The sequence below is a fragment of the Sminthopsis crassicaudata genome, chromosome 1 (genome assembly GCF_048593235.1).
Source record: "Sminthopsis crassicaudata isolate SCR6 chromosome 1, ASM4859323v1, whole genome shotgun sequence".
In the NCBI taxonomy this organism is placed as follows: Eukaryota; Metazoa; Chordata; class Mammalia; order Dasyuromorphia; family Dasyuridae; genus Sminthopsis; species Sminthopsis crassicaudata.
Window position 1 is genome coordinate 138,529,784 of NC_133617.1, and position 24,230 is coordinate 138,554,013.

General features: G+C 32.4%; 1 protein-coding gene across 7 annotated transcripts in view; it reads left to right on the top strand.

The window, feature by feature from the left end:
• Window positions 1–24,230, top strand: part of UBR5 (ubiquitin protein ligase E3 component n-recognin 5) — a 147,763-nt gene that overhangs the window by 109,589 nt on the left and 13,944 nt on the right. For 5 of the 7 annotated variants that reach the window (XM_074267798.1, XM_074267834.1, XM_074267815.1 and 2 more), the window contains 23 exons: window positions 773–921; window positions 1,804–1,895; window positions 2,190–2,336; window positions 2,477–2,595; window positions 2,681–2,807; window positions 2,898–3,027; window positions 3,943–4,103; window positions 4,211–4,450; window positions 9,349–9,472; window positions 9,978–10,089; window positions 10,502–10,633; window positions 12,425–12,686; window positions 13,037–13,301; window positions 13,505–13,716; window positions 15,830–16,060; window positions 17,405–17,478; window positions 18,536–18,708; window positions 18,807–18,920; window positions 20,365–20,585; window positions 21,080–21,200; window positions 21,285–21,386; window positions 21,942–22,185; window positions 23,821–23,932. In XM_074267798.1, the coding sequence (XP_074123899.1) occupies window positions 773–921; window positions 1,804–1,895; window positions 2,190–2,336; window positions 2,477–2,595; window positions 2,681–2,807; window positions 2,898–3,027; window positions 3,943–4,103; window positions 4,211–4,450; window positions 9,349–9,472; window positions 9,978–10,089; window positions 10,502–10,633; window positions 12,425–12,686; window positions 13,037–13,301; window positions 13,505–13,716; window positions 15,830–16,060; window positions 17,405–17,478; window positions 18,536–18,708; window positions 18,807–18,920; window positions 20,365–20,585; window positions 21,080–21,200; window positions 21,285–21,386; window positions 21,942–22,185; window positions 23,821–23,932 (3,664 nt within the window). Of the gene's footprint in view, window positions 1–772; window positions 922–1,803; window positions 1,896–2,189; window positions 2,337–2,476; window positions 2,596–2,680; window positions 2,808–2,897; window positions 3,028–3,942; window positions 4,104–4,210; window positions 4,451–9,348; window positions 9,473–9,977; window positions 10,090–10,501; window positions 10,634–12,424; window positions 12,687–13,032; window positions 13,302–13,504; window positions 13,717–15,829; window positions 16,061–17,404; window positions 17,479–18,535; window positions 18,709–18,806; window positions 18,921–20,364; window positions 20,586–21,079; window positions 21,201–21,284; window positions 21,387–21,941; window positions 22,186–23,820; window positions 23,933–24,230 lie in introns of all 7 variants that reach the window. The other 2 variants (XM_074267806.1, XM_074267829.1) reach the window with 1 other exon arrangement.

Genomic DNA, 24,230 nt, shown 5'->3' on the forward strand with positions numbered 1-24,230 from the left:
TATAATGGAGAAACTTTAGGGGGAAAAAAAGAGGTAAACTAAGTTCTTCCTTTTGTATTTCTTCCTCATCCTTTAAGTAGAAAGAATGTTCTTTTTCAGGAGATTGAATGGGAGAAAATTGAGGGTCAAAGTGTTGAATCATCATGGTGGATGGAGAGCAGGATTATGTAAGGAAAGACACAAAGAAAGGAAAATCCAGTAGATTATGATCTCATAAGAGGATTTTAGAGTTCTTGAATATAGAGATAATGCATTGTGGATGATGGGAAGATCAACAGTATGACCATTGTTGGTTGTTATATGGATATTATGACTATAGGAATAGAGAGGACCATGAAAGATAGATAAAATAGAAGGTTTGAATTAAATATAATTAAAGGACTTTTGCATTACCAAATTAATGCAGTTTTAATAAGGAATTTAAGATTCAAAATTCTATTCTTAGATGAGAATTCATTTTTATAAATTTAATGAACAGAATCTGGTTTTTTCTCCCACTCCATTGGGAATGAAAAGAAAGAAAAGAAAAACAAATTCTTGGTTACTGTTATGTTTAGTCAAACACTTCATCTTTTCAAATGAATTATTTAGCCTACCTCTGTACCATTGCTATTTCATGATGGATCATTCTACTTGAGTTGTACATATTCTTTAGACTTCAATACATAATAGTTTAACATTTGTATTGTATGTTTAACTGTCCATTTGAGGAAAGAACTCAGTGATAGTGATAGAATCCTTTCATATGAACCATTGTTTTCAATCCTTGTAGCAGAGGCATCTTCAAGCGAAAAAGAAGATGATGTATTTATGGGGATGGTTTGTCCTTCTGGCACAAATCCTGATGATTCTCCTTTATATGTCCTGTGTTGCAATGATACATGTAGTTTTACATGGACTGGAACAGAACATATTAATCAGGTAAGCATACTATTTATAAATCATGGAACCTGAAATACTAATTGTAGAACAGAATTAAGATTTTTAAAAATTATTTCTACAATTCCAATTTACTTCTCTATTCTCCATTTACAGTTGATATCAAAGAGTCAAGGGTTTTTTAACTTCTGTAGTTAAAGGATCCATGATTTTGTCTTCTTGACAACTTCAACTAGTATAGATTATAACCCAGCCACACACACAAGTCTTAGTGATTTGTTTTGTTCCCTGAAGGAAAAAGGAAGAGAAAAAAAAACTTCCCAGCTTAATAATATCTGATTATGGGTTTTTCCCTCTCCTTCTCCTCTTCCCAATTTGCATCTATTTTTTATTTATTTAATTATTTAAATTTTCATGCTAGAAATAGGGCAAATTAAGCAATTTCTTCTAGGTAAGGTAATGCTCACAAAGTCTTGAGTTCATGGCATATACTGTTATATTACAAAGATTAGTCTGTATAACATAATTAGGTAATTCGATGATCATTTTTCCATACAGCAAGCATGGCATCTGTTTTCAGAAAACTACAGTGCTAGTTTTAACATTGCATTTATTTCTCTGTGTATAATATGTGGACAATGGGTTTCTCTAGTGGAAAAAGGAATGGATTTGGAGTCTTGAGAACCCAGGCTCAAATTCCACTTTTGTGATATTGTATGATTTATGGCAAGTCATTGAACCTCCAGGGCCCAACTCTCTTATCTTTTGAGATGATAAAAATCTATGATTCTATAATTTGACTTATATTCTCATTGTCCTTGAACAGTTGTCAAGCATGTGGGGAAAAAGTACTTGACATTGTCTTTTACAGCTATACAATTTTTAAGACAGTTGTTATTTTTATATTGTACATTTTGATTGTAGGATATTTTTGAGTGCCGAACTTGTGGATTGCTAGAATCCCTTTGCTGTTGTACAGAATGCGCAAGAGTTTGTCATAAAGGACATGACTACAAGTAAGTATTTTTCTGATTTTTCTGGAATCTTCCCTACCAGCTTTTTTGATTTAAATTTCAGGCATCAGAGTGTCACCCATTCTCTAAGAGTTGTATGTGGTCACCCAATTGGGCAGAGCATGCAGCTCTCCTGCCTCTTCATCATGTACATGTAATACTTTTCACTGCATATTTCAAAATGAGCTCAAAGGTTTTACAGAACTCTTCACTTTTAATATGTACCTATAGAAATGACATTTATTTGAAATATTTTCAGAAATTTAGTTTGAAAATTTCTGTATGGCTTCATTCTAGACTCAAGCGGACTTCTCCTACAGCTTACTGTGATTGCTGGGAGAAGTGCAAATGTAAAACCCTTATTGCTGGGCAGAAGTCTGCACGTCTTGATCTGCTTTACCGGCTGCTCACTACCACTAACCTGGTCACTCTGCCAAACAGCAGGCAAGTAAAGAAATCAGTATATACACAGAGAGCTTGGTCTTCTCATTTATATTTATATTTACATGTATACCAGGAAATAGTAAAGGCAGCCTTTTCTATTTTATTATGTTATGTGGCTTCTTGGTTCTCTTGTACCTTAGGGGAGAACACCTTCTGCTGTTTTTAGTCCAGACCGTGGCCAGACAAACAGTGGAGCACTGCCAGTATCGGCCACCTAGAATCCGAGAAGACCGCAACAGGAAAACTGCAAATCCTGAGGGTGAGCAAAACACAAGGGGTTCAAGGGTGAAAAGTAAAATCCCATGCCATCATCACTCTTAATTCTACTCTTACTTTTTTTCCAGACTCAGATATGCCTGATCATGATTTAGAGCCACCAAGATTTGCTCAGCTTGCTTTGGAGAGGGTTTTACAGGACTGGAATGCCCTAAAATCTATGATTATGTTTGGTTCACAAGAGAATAAAGATCCGTATGTACTAATTAGTAAATTTTCATTTTAGTAATTTGTATTTATATAATATAAATACTTGAATCTAATTTTTTTGTTCTTTTTTTCAAGTCTCAGTGCCAGCAGTAGAATAGGGCATCTTTTGCCTGAAGAGCAAGTATACCTTAATCAGCAAAGTGGCACAATTCGGTTAGATTGTTTCACACACTGCCTTATAGTTAAGTGTACAGCAGACATTTTGGTGAGTAACTTGAATGTTTACTTTCATATCTTTGAGTCTTTTTTAGGAATTTATTGCCTAAAATATTAACTTAATGAGTTATATCCCTATTCTCAATGAAAAATGCTACCAATCCAAGCACTAAGTTGAGTAAAACTTTTCTTAACCAGAGAACTTTTCGGACTTGGAAATAAAAAGGAAAATGAACTCCTCTACCTTTAAGGAGCTCACAGAAAAGAATTTTTTTAGTCATATAGATATTTCTATATTTCAAGGGAGTGGAGTAGCCAGCCAGGAAGAAGCCTCTTGCAGGGAAGTATTGCTTGAAGTTAGATATTCTAAGTGGCTTAAAGTTAAACAGAAGCTTTCCTTTTTTTGGACTTAATGACATTCTTCTGAGATAGATTCAGTCTGTTTTACAAATTAGTGTACTTTTGTGGAAAATGTTTCAACCATTCTGTAGAGCCTCAAGATTATTATGTGTGTTGATGCTATATTAAGTTTGGACTGAATCTATACTGCAAAGGGAATATCCTCTGGAAGGTGTTTTTTAAATAATGTTTAGTAGTGGTTAAATTTTTTCTTATAGATTTTTTTCCCCTCATTTGTCATACTCTTCCAAAATTGTCTTTCATCAAACTTTCCACCTCTCCAGGCTTTGTTTCCCATCTCAAAACAAAAAACCTCCACAGTTCTTATTTGTGGATTCTAACTTAGATGATTTCTGTTGAATCAGTGCTTTCTTGTCATATGACTAATGTCCACTTTCACAGTTCTTTTATGGGTGAATTGGACTTCATTTTTATTTGAAGTCATGATCAAATGAAAACCTTATACTGAGTTCATAATAGTGATTAATAAAAAATGTATATGGGAACTTCATAGCATTTGAAGAGTAGGTATAATTGGATATATCCATAACTCTTTTTTGTTTAGCTTTTAGATACACTGCTTGGCACTCTTGTGAAAGAATTACAAAATAAATACACACCTGGTCGTAGAGAAGAAGCTATTGCTGTCACAATGAGGTTTCTTCGTTCAGTGGCAAGAGTTTTTGTTATTCTTAGTGTGGAAATGGCCTCATCTAAAAAGAAAAAGTAAGATTCTGTTTATTTTCAATATTCTTTTGTGGGTTTTTTGGCATGTATTTTTTAAGCTTGTTATTTTCAAAGGATTATAACATAATTTACTCTTACTTTTTCAGCAACTTTATTCCACAACCAATTGGGAAGTGTAAGCGAGTATTTCAAGCATTGTTGCCATATGCTGTGGAAGAACTGTGTAATGTAGCAGAATCCCTGATTATTCCAGTTAGGATGGGGATTGCTCGTCCCACTGCCCCATTTACGCTAGCTAGTACAAGTATAGATGCCATGCAAGGCAGTGAAGAGCTCTTTTCTGTGGAGCCTCTACCACCAAGACCATCATCTGACCAGTCCAACAGGTAAATTTCATTTCTGGTGCTTGTTCTCACTATCACAGTAGCTTGGTGCCAGCAGCAGTCTTCCAAATCCCATGTGTCATCATGAATTATTCATAACACATAGGTCTTGAAAACTATTGGCTTAAATAGACTATATGACTGCCAAGAGAAAGAAAGATGAAGTAGCCACATATATTTGTTCAGCAGTTCCTTATAAATTCAGTGATATTGTGGGTATGTGTGTTCCCTTTTCTGTGTCTCCTCACCTTGGATATACACTATATGTATTGTATACCAAGATACTTATGTATCTTTGTCTGCCTCAAACAATTACAATCTTCCTTATTCAGTGTTGCAGAGCAGAAAGAACTTGAAGAAGAAAATAAAAGCATAGTAACTGAATTATGGTCCAAAGATAATCATCTTGATGCTTTAAGTCTGTCACCATTACATACCATTATCCACATCACTGCCAGAGTGATATTTCTCTAAAGCAAAGATGTGACCTTGTCATTCTTCTGCTTAAATAAGAGTCAGGATTTCCTGTTACCTTCAGAACCAAAGATAAAGCCTCTTTGACTCTTGAAAGTCTTTAATAATCTAGTTCCACCCTACCTTACTAAACACCATGCCCTTTGATACATACTGAGGTTTAACCAAACTGATCTTTTTAGTGTTCCTACAAAGTGATGTTACATTGCTCATCTTTATGACTTTTGAAGTATCTTATTGGGCAGGTACTGTTTTTCTTTTGACTTGGTAATCCCAACCAGTGCTTAATAAGTACCAGTTGCTTGATTGATAAACCCAAATGGGGTTTATTTGTATTTTGAGGCAATTGGGTTTAATGACTTGCCCAAACTCACACAGCCAGGAATTAATTGTTAAGTGTCTTGAGGTCAGATTTGAACTCAGGGCTCCTGACTGGTGCTCTATCCACTACACCAACTAGCTGCCCCTGGGCTTATTTGTCTTTTAGCAGGCTCCTGATTATATAGTTCAATGACCTTGAGTCACCCTATTATTCACAGATAATATCACTTTGTGGGCATTCTGTGGAGTTTGAAGGAGGTATCAAAAGCTTACTTTTTTTTTTCCCCCCTAGAGATAAGGAGAGTATATGTTAATCTTTTGTACATTCCTTAGAGCCATGTTGTTTAGATCTCACTCATCTCACTATTTTTATCAAATAAAATGTCAACTTTTCCAGTGTTTAAATATCACATTAATATTGCCTGGCCACTAGAAGGTTTTAACTAGTTCCATCAAGTTGTTTGGCTTTTTCCTCCTCTCTCCCATAACTCTTAGGGAACCACCCATCTTGTGCTTAGTTTGCCAAGATTGACTTTCTACTTCATCTTTCATGATGAAAGGCATTTTTGTCCTTAATTGTTTCTAATTACATAAGGCTTTCTTGTTCAAGGATCCAACATTACTAGGCTTTCAGATTTTTTTTTATTATTATTTATTTATTTATTATTATTGGTTTTTTTTTTTGTTTGTTTTTTTTTTTTTTTTTTTTTTTTTTGTAAAGTCCGTGAAAGAGCAAATCTTTAAAAATCTTGCATTTAACGATCATTTAGTGTGTGTGTGCTAATTTCAGATGGAATAATTTACATTATCCTCAATATAAATATTACAGATTTGTTTGCAGTAATCACAATTTGTATGTTTAAATGGCAAAAGTATTTATTTCTCTTCTACATTGAGTATCATCTTAAAATCATCTTTTACATCTAGAATGTCTTTGGTTTTTGCAGGCAATTTTTATCCATGAAAGTGGAGAATAATATTCTGATAGCGTCATTAAGTCCAGAGCTTTCAGATCTACTTGACATAGAAAGAATTGAAGCACAAACATGAAATGGCTCTTCACAATTATTTTCAATCAACAGCACATTGTTTCACAACATTGTATTACTTTGTTTTCAAAGACTCTTGGTGAAATTGTTAGAAAAAGAAAAATGTCATGCCAAATACTTAGTACAAAGATAGTAAATTGGTTTACTGATATAGTTGTGTGGCAATCAATATGCATTTATTTCAAGTTCCCATCATCTATCAGATACTGTTTTAGCAGCTAGAAGTACAAGTACAAATCATGAAACAACCCTAGCTCTGAAGGAGCTTATGTTCTTTTAAAGATGACAGCATGTATGTATTTGAATACTCTGGGCTTTTAAAATGTACCTTATTCAGGGTGGGAAGGTACTAGATATTAAGAACAGGAAGTAATGTTTTGGAATGGAGAAGGAAGGGAAATTAGCATTAATAAATACTTTATATTTGCTTGCGCTTTTACAAATAGTGTCCCATTTTAACCTTGGCAACAATTCTGTCTAGAGAGATTCTATTATCCCCATTTTATAGTCAAAGAAACTAGAACTGCCTTGCCAGTGGCATACAAGTTGTGTCTGAGGTTTTCCTGACTCCAGGTTTGCTGCTGTCTATCTGTACTGGTCTACCTTTCTCTCTAAGAGAATACATTCTAACCAAGGGGATGATGAGAGGAAGCTGTGAAGCAGGAAATAAAAAAAACTGTTTTAGGAAAAGAAAAAATACCAGTTGGATAAAACATACAGTGTCCTTAAGGCAACAGTGTATAATGAGACTTGGAAAAAAAGATTCTGGACTCATTTTGAGGGTTTTAAAAATAAATACATAGAGGACTTTATAGTTTATCATAAAATCTATCAGGGACCTATTAAGTTTGAGAAGTAAGAAAAAACATATCTAGTAAAGGCAAATCATTTTTGTAACAATATGCAGAATCGGTAAAACTAGAGATCTTAATTATGAGCCAAAGTCTATAACTTAATTGAGAGAAGAGCTCAGGTCTGAGAGATATGAAAGTAGAAATGATAAAATTTGAAAACAATTTAATGAACTATGAAACTTGGGAAATGGGAAAATTTTAAAGAGAGGAGTTGAATTTTTTAAGACATCAGATTTGAGGTGTTTCAGGGGCATCCATTTTAAAATGTCCATTAAGGCAGTTAATGATGTAGGAATGAATCTCAGGGAAGACTTTGGGCTATATAATATACAGGTATTTGAGTTATCTGCATTGGGAATTGATAAGGTTTCCCAAAAAAGTTTTGAGAAAAATGAAAAGAAGTTGCAGAACAGAGATTTGGGAAAACATTTACAATTTAGAGGCATAGAGTAAGTAATGAAGCCAGCAAAAAAGTGTTCAGCAAAAGAAAGGAAATCTAGGAGACATCATAAAAACCTTAAGAAGGGGAAATAGTCCATCTTCTCTTGGGGATTCTTTTCTGCTACAATTATATCTTGAACACAATCTATTCCGACTTGCCACTAAAATATAGTGCATTTTTTTGTATTCCCTTATAATTCTATCATTATATCATAATTTATTGTGGTATTATGATCTTGAGATCGGTAAAGCTATACCAATGTAGTATAATATCTAAAGATAAAGATGGAGACTTTTAAGAATCTGATGCTTGATAAAATCTTCCCTCTAAGGACCAAACCAGCTCTATTATTAGTCAGTGGAAGGTTAACTAATGAATGATCAATTCATTTTAGTTGTCTCAAAAACTACTTTTAAGAAAAAGTAATTTAAAATAAATTTAATTTAAAACATTAAAATATATGTTTTCTGGTAGGTTGTTCATTTTTCTTTAATGGCCTTAGACACTTAATTGCTATGTGAGCCCAGGAAAGTCACTTAATCTTGTTTGCCTCAGTTTCCTTGCCTTTAAATTGAGCCAAAGAAGGAAATGGTAAATCATTCCAGTATCTTTGTCAACAAAACCCCAAGTGGGATAAGGAAGACTTGGACACATTTGATTAACAACTGAACGACTCATTAGTGGTAAATTGTCCTAGCAACTCATAAGATTTTACCTTCCTTCCTTCCTTCCTTTTTTTTTTTTTTTTTTTGGGGATTAAGTGACTTGCCCAGGGTCACACAGCTAGGAAGTGTTAAGTGTCTGAGACCAGATTTGAACTCAGGTCTTCCTGAATTCAAGGCTGGTGCTCTATTTACTGCACCACTTAGATGCCCCACAAGATCTTTTCTTAAGATGCTATTATCTCCATTAAGAATAGAAGTCCCATCACTGAAAAAACTACTATCTTAAGAAGTATGCAGGTGCAACCTTGAAGATTATGAAAATCTAATATCCATTTTAAAAAAGGGAGATTGCCCACCATAAAAATAAAATACTTTGAGATTAGCTTATAATTTTATGATTTTATAAGAATATAATTTTATCTGATGATTATAAATGTATATTTATATTTATTTTCAAATCATCAAAGTTCTTTAACATTTCCCAAATCCATCAGCAAGTATTAAATCTTTGTATGCAGGTACTATGCTTTAGTTTGGTATAGTAATATAAAAAAGAAAATAATAGCTTAGTATCTTCTATCAAGGGACTTTTTAGGAAGTTTTTGTTAACATTTAATTTGTTTTCCAAAATATTTAATAGGAAATTAAATGTTGTCTTACAGTTTTTCAGTATAAAAATATCTTATTCACTTCCCTACAGCCATACTTTCAATTTTGTGTGGATGTTTAATGTTTTTATACTCTGGCTGTTATTTTTTAATTCTTTCAATATATTTTTGGCCAAGTTCTGTGGTCAGATTAATGTAAGGCATATGGTGTGGATTTATTGGCTCTGTGAATTTAAAACATTGTATTTGAAGTAACCTTTATTGAGATATTGAATATAAAGATTTTATATTTTAAGTCAACTTTCTAGATTGATTATTAACTAAAAATGAAGTCTTTATATACAAACATTATATATAAAAAATATTTCTGGGCTATTAATGATCTTTCTCTTATGACCCCAAAGAAATTAATGTGTTTTTTAAACAATTATTTGAAATGTAAACTATTTGTATTAGCAATATATTTAAACTTCTCTAATTCTTTGCAGTTCTAGTCAATCTCAGTCGTCTTACATTATAAGAAATCCTCAACAGAGACGTATTAGTCAATCCCAACCTGTTCGAGGCAGAGATGAAGAGCAAGATGACATTGTTTCAGCAGATGTGGAAGAGGTTGTTTTGTTTTATAAGATTAAGTTGTTAATTTTTAATGGTTTATTAATATGATAGCATTTGTAATATGCAATCACATAAATGAATCAGCTATCTTTTTGACTAATGTTTAAGCTTCAACTTTCTGACATAACCATCCTATATATTGTTGAATACTTGTATCCTTAATTCATGATTTGGTAGAAAATAGTTATTTTGATTTAGATATCTTTAGGTCATCTGTGCCTTTCAAGAAGGTGTTGACTGAGGATAAATACCACTAAACTTGATTTTAATTTGTTACTGTAAAACTATTTTTCATATAGTTAGAAAGACCTTCCCTTTCTGAAATAAAGGTATTAGTGGCAGGGTATACTTTCATACCTACTTTATTATACAATTCATTTTTTTTTACATGAAATGTGTTTTCATTTGAGTAATTATTATAAAGGAACATTAGTGTTGACTTTTTTTTTTTTTTTTCATAATGGGTATCATTTGTCTAAAAATAAGATTTTGTGTTTAGGTTGAAGTTGTGGAAGGTGTTGCTGGAGAAGAAGATCATCATGACGAGCAAGAAGAACATGGGGAAGAAAATGCTGAAGCAGAGGGTCAGCATGATGAGCATGATGAAGACGGTATGAGACTGGTTGAATTTTCCCTGTAGTGATTGTGGTAGAGTGGGGAGAGAGAGGGGGACCATGTATTTCATATTTGAAAAACACTTTAAAAATGGAATTATTTTGTTGAAATTATTGGAATAGGGAGCATAAAAATAAAGGATCTTGGGAATACCTTGAATACAAGCCCTTAAATAGTTCTTCATATAAATTAGTGTTACATGCATGTATGAATGTATGTACATTTATGGTCAATTTCTTGTTTTTGTTGATATCTAATTTCTTGGAGCTTGTGGTTGCGTATTATTAAATTTATATTTCCATCTTCTATGACTGTCTTTTTCCCTTAATGTTTTTTCTTTCCTGTGTCTCCTGGTCTTTAACTTGATTCCATAGAGTAACTGATATTTCTCCTTTAAAATATTATTAGGGAGTGATATGGAACTGGATTTATTAGCAGCCGCTGAAACAGAAAGTGACAGTGAGAGTAATCACAGCAATCAAGATAATGCTAGTGGGAGAAGAAGTGTTGTGACTGCAGCTACTGCAGGTTCAGAAGCAGGTATATTGTTTCATCATACCTCCTTTTCCCCTTTTTAATGCTGAGCACATTTAACTGGTTTTAGAATACATCAGATCCCAAAATGAGAAAGATGCCTTTGATTTTTTTCTGCAAAATGTTTGTTCTGAAAAACAATTTTGTTAATTGGACTAACATTCATCTAAGAGCTCTTTTAAGTTCAAAGAAAAGATGTTTAGTCATTTTAATGATCATTTTCTTGTTTTCATCACTTTTTTATTCTTTTACCATATTATCCACGGAATTTGGAAGAATATTAGGGAGTGGGCAAGAATGATTAATTTGGAAAATCAATTTTCCTGTGCACTGAAAACTGAAAACAGCTTTGTTGTGGCAACAACAGCTAATTTGAGTCCTTTTAAAAAAAAATTTCCTTAAAGGATATATACAAAATCATACTGAAAATTTCCTATCTGAAATAAGTACTAGATGTAGTTTTGAAGGATCCAGCCCCATTCTTAATTTTAAGAGTTAAGATAATCTTACGGATGCATCTTATTAGCATTATTCTTTCATTGGGGGAAAAGCACCAGACCTCTCACTTATTAAAACTATTAATTATTTTTAGTGTTTGTTAAATTTCTCCCCATACCTCCCTCATTTGTTGTTTTTATAAAGACAGTCTTTTTTAAAGAGAATAGGACATTTTGTAGGGGCAGAAAAGACCGCAATTGAAGTCTCTCTCATATGTTTTCTAAGAATACTTGGGTTGTTTTAAATAAGTAAATTGCCTGGTAATTGACAACTGACAATTGCACTGATTTATTGAAGGGGGAGTCATAGAATAGGGGAAGTGATAGCAACATGATCTTGTATTGGGCATTTGAGCCAATGGAAGAAGTTTAGCATTTGTGAATAAAGTTGAATAGGATAACTTTTAATGTTTGGTTTATGCTGATCTCTTAATTCTATATAATTTGTGCTAGAATTAGGAAAGTTAGTGATGAAGAGTAACACTGTGTTAAATACTTAGTCAAATTTTTATTTCTCTGAATTGTACCAATGAAGTTTTTTCTCTTCTTCCTCCCTAATTCAGTCACCTTTAAAGATTACTTAATGGTAGTCATCATACATAATATTTAAACGCAGTTTTTGATGTTGTTAATTATTTATATTACTGATTCCATTTTCTCATTATTCTTTTATGAGGTAAAGAACATAGGCTGTAATATCCTTCAAAAGTTTCCTAAGGGTAATCAGCCCTTTTTTCCTCTATCTCACTGGCAGTGAATGGCACACATATTCTTTACATAATTTTTCTCCTCGATTTTTTTTTTTTTTGATAATAATAATTCAGATTTATATAATACATTAGCAATTGCAAAAATGATTTTCTCCCTACAGCTCCCTGAAAGAAAGAGCTAAATATTGTCCCCCTTGTTTTCTATACATAAAGAGTCAAGATTTGAGGAAGCCTCATGACTTGCCTGTGAACATCATGTGGCTTCTAAGTGATGCCAAGGGACTAGATTAAGTTATGTGACAGTGATTCATTTATACTATCTATAAAATGGGTTACTTATTTAGTATTGGAAGTTATTTTAGCAGTATTTCAATTTTATGTTGCCAATCATACATGGACTTATTTTCTCATTAGCTTTAAAAAGTTTATAATCAGCATTTATTAGAAATTGGTTTTATAAACCACTGATCACATTCTGCGTATTCTGCTGTACATGTATGTTTTCTCAAAAGTAAATATGCTGTAATAATAAAATAATTACATTTTAGTACCAACAAATTCAGGACAAATTTTTCTTTAAATAAATTTAGGTGCCAGCAGTGTACCAGCGTTTTTTTCTGAAGATGATTCTCAGTCCAATGACTCCAGTGATTCAGACAGCAGCAGTAGCCAGAGTGATGACATAGAGCAGGAAACCTTTATGCTTGATGAACCACTGGAAAGAACCACAAATAGTTCTCATGCTAATGGTGCTGCCCAGGCACCTCGCTCTATGCAGTGGGCTGTACGCAACACTCAAAATCAGAGAACTACCAGCACAACTCCTTCCAGTACATCAGCACCAGCAGGCAAGTCTAAATGCTATATTTTCCAGTTAGTGATTAAATAAATTTTTACTAAAACATTTTTATTTTATGGGAGAAAAATGAAATCTTAGAATAGTTTGTGTTGTGACTTGTTTTGTTATGGCTTGAGTTTTAAAAAACAAAAATCCAAATCTGTTTTCATAGCTTATAGTATTCTTTGTTCACAAGGCAGAAATCAGCATATAATCAGTATCTTCATTGAATGTTCTGGGACTGATAACAGATAGATTTGTTGTGGGAATTTTAATATTATATATCAGTGTAAAGAATAAGAAAAAGATAATTATCAAAAGATGGATAGTTCATCATGGATTTTTTTTTTTTCCTTTTAGCCAGCTCAGCAGGTTTGATTTATATTGATCCATCCAACTTACGCCGGAGTGGTACCATCAGTACAAGTGCTGCAGCTGCTGCAGCTGCTCTTGAAGCCAGCAATGCCAGCAGCTACTTAACATCTGCAAGCAGTTTAGCAAGGGCATATAGCATTGTCATCAGACAGATCTCTGACTTGATGGGTCTTATTCCTAAATACAACCATCTTGTATACTCTCAGATCCCAGCAGCTGTGAAACTGACTTATCAAGATGCAGTAAACTTACAGGTATGAATCAACTTAAAATGTACATTATCTTTGTACCATTTATTATTGATAGGACATTATAAATGATTAAAATGTCAGTAGGCATATTATTCGGTTAACTTAATATGTAGAACAGTCCTCAAGACTATAAATATATTTCTTGAATTAGCCTTACTGTGTCTTATTTCATTGGATCATCATCTTGTTGTTTGTTTTTAAAACAGAATTATGTAGAAGAAAAACTGATTCCCACATGGAATTGGATGGTCAGTATTATGGATTCTACAGAAGCCCAGTTGCGTTATGGTTCTGCATTAGCATCTGCTGGTGATCCTGGGCATCCAAACCATCCTCTTCATGCTTCTCAGAATTCAACCAGGAGAGAAAGAATGACTGCTCGTGAGGAGGCCAGTTTAAGAACACTGGAAGGCAGACGGTATGAAATTTTGTTTTGTTTTTTAAAGTTCACCCCAGTTTTGAAAGAGAAAATTTTGTAGGCAGGAATTTAAGAATATTTCCAAACTTTTCTTTTTTAATAATCTAAATTTGCTTGTAATCAAGAAAACAAATATTTGGCTACTTTAAAATGTTAAAATATGGGGTTAGAATAAAACGACATATAATTATCTCCTAAACTTCCATCAGTTTTTCATTTGTCTTAGCAAGGATATTTGCCAGCATTAAATGGTTGATTGTAGCCATATTAGTAATGATTTTTGTAGTGAAATAAAGAAGGGAAGAAAAGGATGGAATCAGTTGTTATTTAGTAGTGTGCTTAAATTGAGGAGCATCTTTCATAAACATACTTTTCTAATAAGCACTTTATGTGCAAAACATTATGCAAATATTAGAGAAAGAAAAAGTATAAGAAGACACAAACATTGCCTTCCATCATAGAACTTAATTTAACTTTAGTAAAGAATAGATATTCATAAAGTGGATTTATAAGCATTTATATAGTACCTATTATGTGTTGGCTACTGTGCTAAGCACTTTTTATAGCTATTCTCTCTTTTAATCATTCTGACATCCTTTGGAGGAGAGAAGTGCTATTATTATCCCCATTTTCCAATGGAAGAAACTAAGGCACATGTCTGAGTCTGTATTTGAACTCATGTCTCCCAGCATATTAGCAACTATACCACCAACTGCTGGTTAGAGTGTTTGCTTTTCGGTCACGCACAACACTTGGTTTTCAGGGCAGAGATACAGGTTTGGCATTTTCTTTTCCAAAAAATTTCTGCTACTCAGTTGTTTCCAGCTCTTCTTGGCAAAATAATATGCTACTTTCCCAGCTCTTTTCACAGCTGAAGTAACTGAGGCTGACAGGGTTAAGACTTGTCCATGGTCTCACATAAGTTTGAGCTCAGGTCCTCTTGACTCCAGGCTTGGTGCAGTAGGTAGTAGTAGCTAGCATCTTTGCCAAGCAAGCCACAGCTGAGGTCACCAGACTTGAAAGCACTAAACAACAGCAACAGCTTGAAAGCTTAACTTGAAGGGTTTAACTCTTTTGTAATATGTAATATACTCAATCTTCTTTTTGAGCAGGAACATATTTTCTTTTGTCATTAGCACAGTACTCAAGATAGAGGATTAGAAGCCACTTGTCTAATCCATATCTGAGAAAGAATAATCCCATCTACTCCAAAGAGGTAGATAGTAATTTCTCCTTCCCATGTGTTTGGATAATTTCTTTACTTCAAGTTGACCTGATTCAATCTCTCTTCCTCCCTGCCCACATACTATATCAATTTCCCTTTTCTTTTCCGCCTTAAAGGTTTTTTTATTTTTTGGTTGGTGTTTGTTTGTTTTTGTTTTGTTTTGTTTTGTTTTGCTTTTCTTTTTCAGTTTACCCTCAGGAACTTTCACATCCTGGTTACCTTCTTACTCTACAGTTCATCAGTGTCCTTCAGAATGAGATCCATTACAATAGACACTTGAAAATTCCTTCATAGATAGATGTGGAAATATATATTGTCAATGAATAAAAACATATTAAGTGCTAACTATGTGATAAGCATTGGGCATAAAAATAGACATTACTAGATCAGGAAGCAGATTCAGAGAGATAGAATGACTTATTTCCAACAAGTATCTAGTATGTCTCTACTGTGTTTGAGGAAAGCTCTTTCTTTGGAGTACAAAACCAAAAAGCCTTTGCCATGAAAATATTTATATTCTTTTGTTATTAATAAGTGTTTTTAAAAGTCTAATTGTGCTGACAGGATCACATATACATTTTTCTTTGCTGAGTAAATTTTATTGATTTATTTCGTTTTTACATCATTTATATTTTCAAGTTTATCTCTCCTTTTACTGCCAGATGACAGTCCCTTATATAATAAAAATGAGGAATACAAAACTATCCATCAAAGTTAATCAATATATCCAAAGTTTGATACTATATTCAATGTTCTAGACTCATAACTTTTCCCATCTTTGCAAAGAACCTGGGAGTGTTGCTTTCTGATACATCTACTTTGTAGATAAACTTGGTCCTTATAATTTCACAGTTTTTTGTTTCAGTTGTTTTATTTTTGTTTCTATAGGCGTGCCACTTTACTTAGTGCCCGCCAAGGAATGATGTCTGCTCGAGGCGACTTCTTAAATTATGCCCTTTCTTTAATGCGATCTCATAATGATGAGCATTCTGATGTTCTTCCTGTTTTGGATGTTTGCTCACTGAAACATGTAGCATATGTTTTTCAAGCCCTTATTTATTGGATTAAAGCAATGAATCAACAGACAACTTTGGATACACCTCAACTGGAACGTAAAAGGTAAATTACTTTAGTCTTAAAAGTTACATGTCATCAGACTTTGGAACCAGGAGACAGAATCAAGCAAAAAAGAAAAAAACCTTGGAGAAAAGTTGCATAAAAAGCAGGCTACACAACAATTTATGATTGTGTACAGGACCATACTCCTTTCTTCCATACCTAATACATTAGCCAACAATATTATATTCTGTATTGAGTTTGATGTTTGAAGTGATTATATTATGGTTTTACCTCCATAAATACTCAAGTATTTATTACTTCTTTGTTATCCAGTAGTACAAAGCTCATATTCTTTATATATATATAATTTTTTTTTCCCCTTATCCTGGTCTCCACTCCTTAGTCACAGAGTAGAGCTATTAAAAACTTAGCAAGAAGTTACACAATGCAATTATCTTTAGGAGCCTACTTTTAAACATGTCTTTCATAAACGTCTTTTAGTCAAATAACACTTCTATATGAATATCAAAGTTGACAACTGTTTATTTTATAATTCATGTTTTCTAAGGAGAATGAAAGATTTGCATTTTCAGTTTTACATTAAATCAGACTTAAACTCTTACCCCTTTTGAGACAAGTAAAATCCAACAGACTTAAAAGTACATTTGATAGGTTATACCTTATTACTTGATTGAGGTTTAAGCATACCTAATCTTACTAACTAATATATGTGGGCTCTTTTATTATCTATGTCTAATTTAAAATTTAACATTGTAAAGCTTTAATCAACTGCTTGCCTTTTTAATACTTCAAATTAAAATGATGGGGTTTTTTTTAATAGAAAATATAGGAAATTTTTTTAGGCTTTTTTTTTTCCCCCCCAAAAGTTTTATGATTTGTACAGTGCCATTGTTTTAGAAGAAGGAATGAGGTTTTTAGTATTCATAGTTGACTAGTATATACTCTCAAGATTTGGAACTAATTTAAGGATCATTATAAATTGGAACTAAATAATATTTCGTTATTAGTTGCTAGTTATGGGAGGAATTACCTTTAAAAAAAAAAAAAAGTTAAATCAACTTGTCCATTGAGTGAGTGACCAAACTAATTTGTAGATATGATATAAATCATAAATGAAAATATTTTAAAGTTAATAAACAAATCCCCTAAAAAATTTTTTTTTAAAAAATCCAGCCAACCACCAAAATGCTATCAGCAAACTTATAAACTAGCCTTTTTGTCACTTCCTAAAGTCGTTACTCTTTTCCCATGTTTTGATGGTCTTCAGTTTTTTCTAAATGTCATGTTTCCAATCCTTTCTACTTGCTGTGACTTCACAGCATTAGCCGGTGCTAATGCAGCCCAAAAAAGTTCATGCTAAATGACTGGCTCATTCTCTTTTAGGACACGGGAGCTCTTGGAACTAGGTATTGACAATGAAGATTCAGAGCATGAAAATGACGATGACACCAATCAAAGTTAGTGCACAGAAAACCCGTTAATTTATTTCAAGAAATGACTGCTTCAGTATTATTCTTTCATATTTTTTTGTCTGAGTGGGAATTTCTCTTTTCTTCATGCTCTTTTCCAACTATTTTCTTACTTATATGCCCCTTTTGGGTATTTTTACTTTTATTGAGGTTTTTTGTTTGTTTTTGTTTTTTAAATATGGAAGTTTGTCCTATTTTTCAAAAATTCCTTATTTCCCAGCTTTTCCTTTACAGCTCTTCCATTAGTGAATCTATCTTATAAATGAAGTAAAAATATAAAAGAACAGAAATATCCAAGTATAAAAATCCAAATTTAGTTTACTGTGTTATAATTATAAATTATATGACAGTTAAAATGGCCAGGGAATCATGACTTCTGTACATTCAACTATAATTTTTAGCCCAAGAGTTTCACTATTGTGAAATTCTGATTATCAACTCTTTGATTAGAAATTTTCTCTGCCAATGAGAGTAAGAACAACTGTGGATATTCCTATATTTGTAGTTAACACCCAATTCATTATTTCAGTATTGTTTCATGGGCATACCACATTAGATGTAAACACATACCATGAGCAGTATTCCCTGGGTAATTTTTTTGCATAAATTGCCTCTGACTTTTTCTTTTTGAAGGACAAAGGGAATAGGGTGGCACATGTAAAGGTTTTTAGCATCTGAGCAATTTTTCCATTTCTTTCAGATTTTAGATCTTAAGTTGTCAGACATGCTTTCTTGTCTCCTCTAAAGAGAGAGAATTATAGCAATTTTAGAAGAAAAAAGTAAAAAAAAATTTTTGGCATTGCCATTGTTCCTATAAAGGCCTACTGAAAACTTTCTTAGTCGAGTCTGAATAATTTATATTGAAGACTCAGATCTTTGTAGTAACTATTTATTTTCTAAAGTTTTGGAATTTAGTTGTCTATTATTTCTAAGTGGAACTTTTCTTTCCTAACAAGATCAAGAAATTTAAAATAAAATTTGATTTTTAAAAGGTACAGGTAATAAATCCATTTTAAAAAACAAAACTTTTTTTCTTTCTGTTTAGGTGCTACATTAAATGATAAAGATGATGATACTCTTATTGCAGAAACTGGGCAGAATCATCCATTTTTCCGACGGTCAGATTCCATGACATTCCTTGGATGTATACCTCCAAATCCTTTTGAAGTACCTTTGGCTGAAGCCATTCCTTTGGCTGATCAGCCACATCTACTACAGGTGAAACTAAAGGCCAGTTCTAAAGTCTTTTTGGTTTGTCTAAATTTTAACTAAATTAAATGTGTAGCATAACTAGAATGTTTCTATTAAAATTACAGCCAAATGCTAGAAAAGAGGATCTTTTTGGCCGCCCCAGTCAGGGTCTCTATTCATCATCTGCCAGTAGTGGGAAATGCTTAATGGAAGTTACAGTGGATAGAAACTGCCTTGAGGTAAGGCTGCAATAATCTGAACCATTTTTTAAAAGAAATTAATGCAGTTTTACTTGGGCACCTTTTTTAAAGAAAGTGTGAAGTAACTCCAAAAAAACTAATGAATGTGTTCAAAAGTACTGTTTGTTTACATTTACACACATTCTCTACAGGTAGTACTTCTTTAAATCTTGATTTTTTTTTTTTCTTGTTATCAGTGGAGATGTTTGGGAGGTGAAGCTATTAGAAAGTGGGGTGAATTTATATTTCTTTGACTTTCAGCATTACACATGGAATAAAAAAGTAAATAGATTTGCATTTGTTTTTTTTTTTTTTTTTTTTTTTTTTTGTTTACTAAGTACTACCTCTCAAAAAGGGGATGTTCCTAGAATTTGACACCTCAATGTTACATCAAAATATCTTTTTAAATGTAGAATTTGCCATAAAAGCATAAAAAAAGAGCATAAGCGTTTTAGTTCCATATTGACATAAAAAGAGTGGCAGTCGTTGAAAAGGTTACTACCTTTTTAGAAAAAAAAAAATTTGGCATGACAATTCTTAAGATGAATTTGTTTTTTCAAGTATGTTCTATACCTAAACAAATATCTTCTAGAGCCACCTAAGTATTCACTTATGAAGTCCAATTCAAAATTGTAAATAAATGTAACATGATCCATAAAATATGAGTGTATAATATGACATATTCAAAGGATGGGTGTATTACATTGGGAGTATGAAGACTATAGTCCTAATCTTGACTCTACCCTTCACATCTTCTGGGAAGTGGAGATATGTTTACCTTAGAAGATTGTTGTGAAAATTAAATGTCTTAAAATCAAAGTCTGTCTTAATAATAGTATACCTTAAAAATATTAATTGGTATTAATCTTGGGAAAACTTTAAGAAGAAATTCAGATAGCTCTTGAAGAGATTTTCTCCACTTTCACTTTTAATAGTACTTAAAGTTTATATTAATTATAATTTTGTCCAGGTTTTCTTCCAAGCTAATTTTATTAAACACAGATTTTGGATATTTATGGCTAAGGATTTTCCTTTGCTGTATAAAATGATTGTGTAAATATTTGCTTTAAAAAATAAAAACACATGCTGATTAGTTTATATTTGGCACTCAAAAAAATAATGAATTCAGGAATTTGGTGTAACTAGTATTTCAGGGACAAAAAAATTACAAAATGAAAATGACAATAATGATATGGGGAATTGTATGACCATGTATTTTTAAATGTCTTAGAAATTTCTGAGATGCTAATGTATATTTTTAAAATGGTAGTTGATATCCAAAAGAGAAGGTAAGTTTAGTAGCCAGAATGATCAGTAAGTGGAATTACTATAGTCAGATTTGATGAGTATTGTTTCTTTTGACTATTTACTTTAGAGAATTATTAAGTTGAAATGATGTCTTGAATTGATTTTGAAATCAATCATTCATTCTGAAATTCTTCAGGTTCTTCCAACTAAAATGTCTTATGCTGCCAACCTGAAAAATGTAATGAATATGCAAAATCGGCAAAAGAAAGAAGGGGAAGAACAAAATTTGCTGACAGAAGAATCTGAGAGTTCAAAACCAGGGCCATCTGCTCATGACCTTGCTGCACAATTGAAAAGTAGTTTGTTGGCTGAAATAGGATTGACAGAAAGTGAAGGACCTCCTTTAACATCATTCAGGTATTTTTAAAATATGAATATGATTTTCATAGAGACTCTGTACTCTTAAAACTTAATAACCTTGTGATCCAAGGCTCAGAAAGTTCGTGGAGTAAAAGTCAGTTTGTGTTGAGTGTATTTGTGTGTTTCCTTAGTGATAAATGAATGTAGAATTTTTTAAAAATTAATCCTTTTCAGTTAATAAAAATCTATCTTTTCTCCCTTCTACCCTCACCCTCATTTGAGAAAAAAATAGTTGGAGGGGAATACCATTTTAAATGTGTAGTTGATCAAAACAAATTTCACCATCGGCCATGTTTAAAAAAAAAAGTCTCCAATTGCATTCTTGCATCACCTCTTTACAGGTGGGTAATGTGCTTCATTGTAAGTCTTCTTGAATTGCAGTGACCAATGCAGTGCATTGTTGAAGTTGAAGCAGAAGTTTTAATCTGTAGTTTATATTCCTCATTGATCTATAGTGTTAGCTAAATGATTCTTCTCCTTTTTTATTTCAGACCTCAGTGCAGTTTCATGGGAATGGTTATCTCTCATGATATGTTGCTGGGACGCTGGCGCCTTTCTTTAGAGTTATTTGGCAGAGTATTCATGGAGGATGTTGGAGCAGAACCTGGATCAGTATGTAATTTCTTCATTGTAGATTCTGTTTTATTTTGTCAGTCATTTCAGAAACTAATGCCATCATTTTGTATTTGTTTTCAGATTCTCACTGAATTAGGTGGTTTTGAAGTAATAAGAATCAAAATATTCCGTAGAGAAATGGAAAAACTGAGAAATCAGCAATCAAGAGATTTAACATTAGAGGTAAAGTACTTTTTCACTTTATAGCAGAAGTTTTTGTGACAGTTGTTGTCAACTTAGTGACATTGAATGTAAATATATAATAGGTCTGAGAAACACATTTACTATATTTAAGTTGTGAGAAACTTTAGAAGCTGAGAAAATTTTTTTCTAATTTATATGAGCGGTGGGTGGGGAATAAGCATTTGTACAGTGTTTACTATGTGCTAGAAATCTTTTAAGCTCTTTTACAAAATTTACTTCATTTGATATTCAAAACAGCCCGGCAAAGTAGGTGCTATATTACATTTTACAGTCAAAATAATTGAAGCAAGCAGAGATTAATTGATTTACCCACAGAGGTTAAGTGCAACCAGATTTGAGTTTGGGTCTTCCAGACTGTGTAGTACCAGCCTACCAAAGAGTAGTGCTTTAAGATAGTACTTTTTGGAGAGGTTAAGAATTTTGATAACGTTCAGTTATACATAAAAAAAATTGTTAATGAAAGAAAACATTTACTTATATCCTCAGTCATTTTACCCAGGAAAATTGATCACTGTGTCCCATGTTTTTCATTAGGTTGATCGAGATCGAGATCTTCTAATTCAGCAAACAATGAGGCAGCTTAACAATCATTTTGGTCGCAGATGTGCTACTACTCCAATGGCTGTACATAGAGTAAAAGTTACATTTAAAGATGAACCAGGAGAGGGCAGTGGTGTGGCACGAAGTTTCTATACTGCTATTGCACAAGCTTTTTTGTCAAATGAAAAACTGCCAAATCTAGATTGTATTCAAAATGCCAACAAGGGTACACATACCAGTAAGTATTTTTCATTGTAAACTCCATCCATTGTTGATGATGAAATATAACTTAGTATTTAAAAAAAAAAATATGGACATTCAGATATTTACTTTTGTCTTTAGCTTTAAGTAGCTGTGTCAGAAAAACATGTTTTTGATTTAAGCATATGTTATGGATTTAAAAGTTGTTATATTTGAATTTTAGACCAAAAATTACGTACAAAACTACATCAGAAGTGTTTAAGGTGACATTCTGTAGTTTTGCATTAACATGTTTTTCCATTCATTCCAAGAAGTCACAGTCTTATTTATTCATTTGTTCATTCTTCATTTAGCTTAGTGGTTCCCCTTCACTGAAGTTATGCAAAACATCTTTCATAAAAGTCATGTTGTGAAAGACAACATAGACTTCTTCCATCCTAAAAAAAGAGGCAAACACTCACTACACACGCACGACAACACACACACACACACACACACCACACACATACTCAGAAAAAATAAACAGGTAAGCGGAATATAGATACCGCTTCAATCTCTATACAGATACAAAACAATATGGATATGATTTTTCAACATTAAATTTTTTCAGAAGTAGTTGTGGATCATTGTTCTGCTGAGAATAACAAAGTCATTTAACTTGTCATCCCAGAAAATGGCTATTACTTTATACAAATTGTAAAATAATCTTTTTTTTTTTTTTTTTTTTTTTTTTTTAAGAGTTCATATAACACCTTCTTAGTTTATATACCAGTTCACATGTATTTTTCTTGTATACAGCGTCTGTTCCATTTTCTAACAAGGTTATCTATGAATGTATTGCATCATACAATCAGGGCAGGGATCATGCCTTACTCGTTCTTAAATACTTCGGCACTTGTCACAGCATTCTGCACAGAATATTATATAATAAATTCATAATTAGTCCAATCTTAAAATTAATTATGAAAAATAACTTTGGTTATCTGATATTTTGAGCAAACAATAATAGCCTCTTAAATAACATGGTGGTTTCTATTTAAGAATGTAAACCTGGTCAGAAGAAAATATTCTTTGCAAGAGTGAAATTTTGCTCTTTGGCACATTTTATGATACTCTTAGGGAAGATTGAGCAAATGACCTCTGATATGTGGTGACTACAGAATATATAGTATCTTTTTTTATATAAGTAATAGTTGAAGTAGTAGAACTAGGATAAGGACATAAATAAGTATTTTAAGGGCATAAATTATGAATGTAATAAATATTTATGAATTGTCACGTATGCTGGCATTAATGCTGGGTTATAAAGAGTGGATTTTTTTTTTTTTTTTGTGAGCAAGGAGGTACAATTTTTTTTACCCTTGTCTCTAGCATACCTTATCCAGAAAATGAACCAGCAACCTTTTTTGGTTTGCAAAATTCTTTTTGCCAAATCTTGGAACATCTATTTAGCAAAAAATAACATAATTTGGAGTACCATTGAGAACTTTTCATGATAGCATTGATCCATAGTTGTTGTGAACTTAGTATGATCTATATAATAAGCATTTTGTTTCTTCATTTTTCTTAGAGAAGATTTAATGTGTTAGCAAAAGTAGATCTTTGTGACCTTTCATGTTCACTGGAAAATGATCACTGAACTTGCTTATTACTTGTCATTACTTTTATTTAGGTTTGATGCAAAGATTAAGGAACAGAGGGGAGAGAGATCGGGAAAGAGAACGAGAAAGGGAAATGCGGAGAAGTAGTGGCTTGCGAGCAGGTTCCCGAAGAGATAGAGACAGGTATGCTAATTATCTGTTTATTGATTTATAATGTACTCTCACTGCTTTTAACTAGCAAGTATACAACATGCTTACTAATTAATGAAAAATATGAATTATAGTATAGTTTTAAAGAAATAAAATTTTGTGACATTTAAATAGAAATACTTGTCATAATCAAAAGTAAACTGGCCATGTAGTGCTTTATAAAATTTTTATTGAATTTATGTGAATTTTTTAAAATGTGGATTAGCTTCCCTATATGGAGATTGTAGTTTATAATATTATATTTAAAATCCTATTTATCAGGACATTTTAA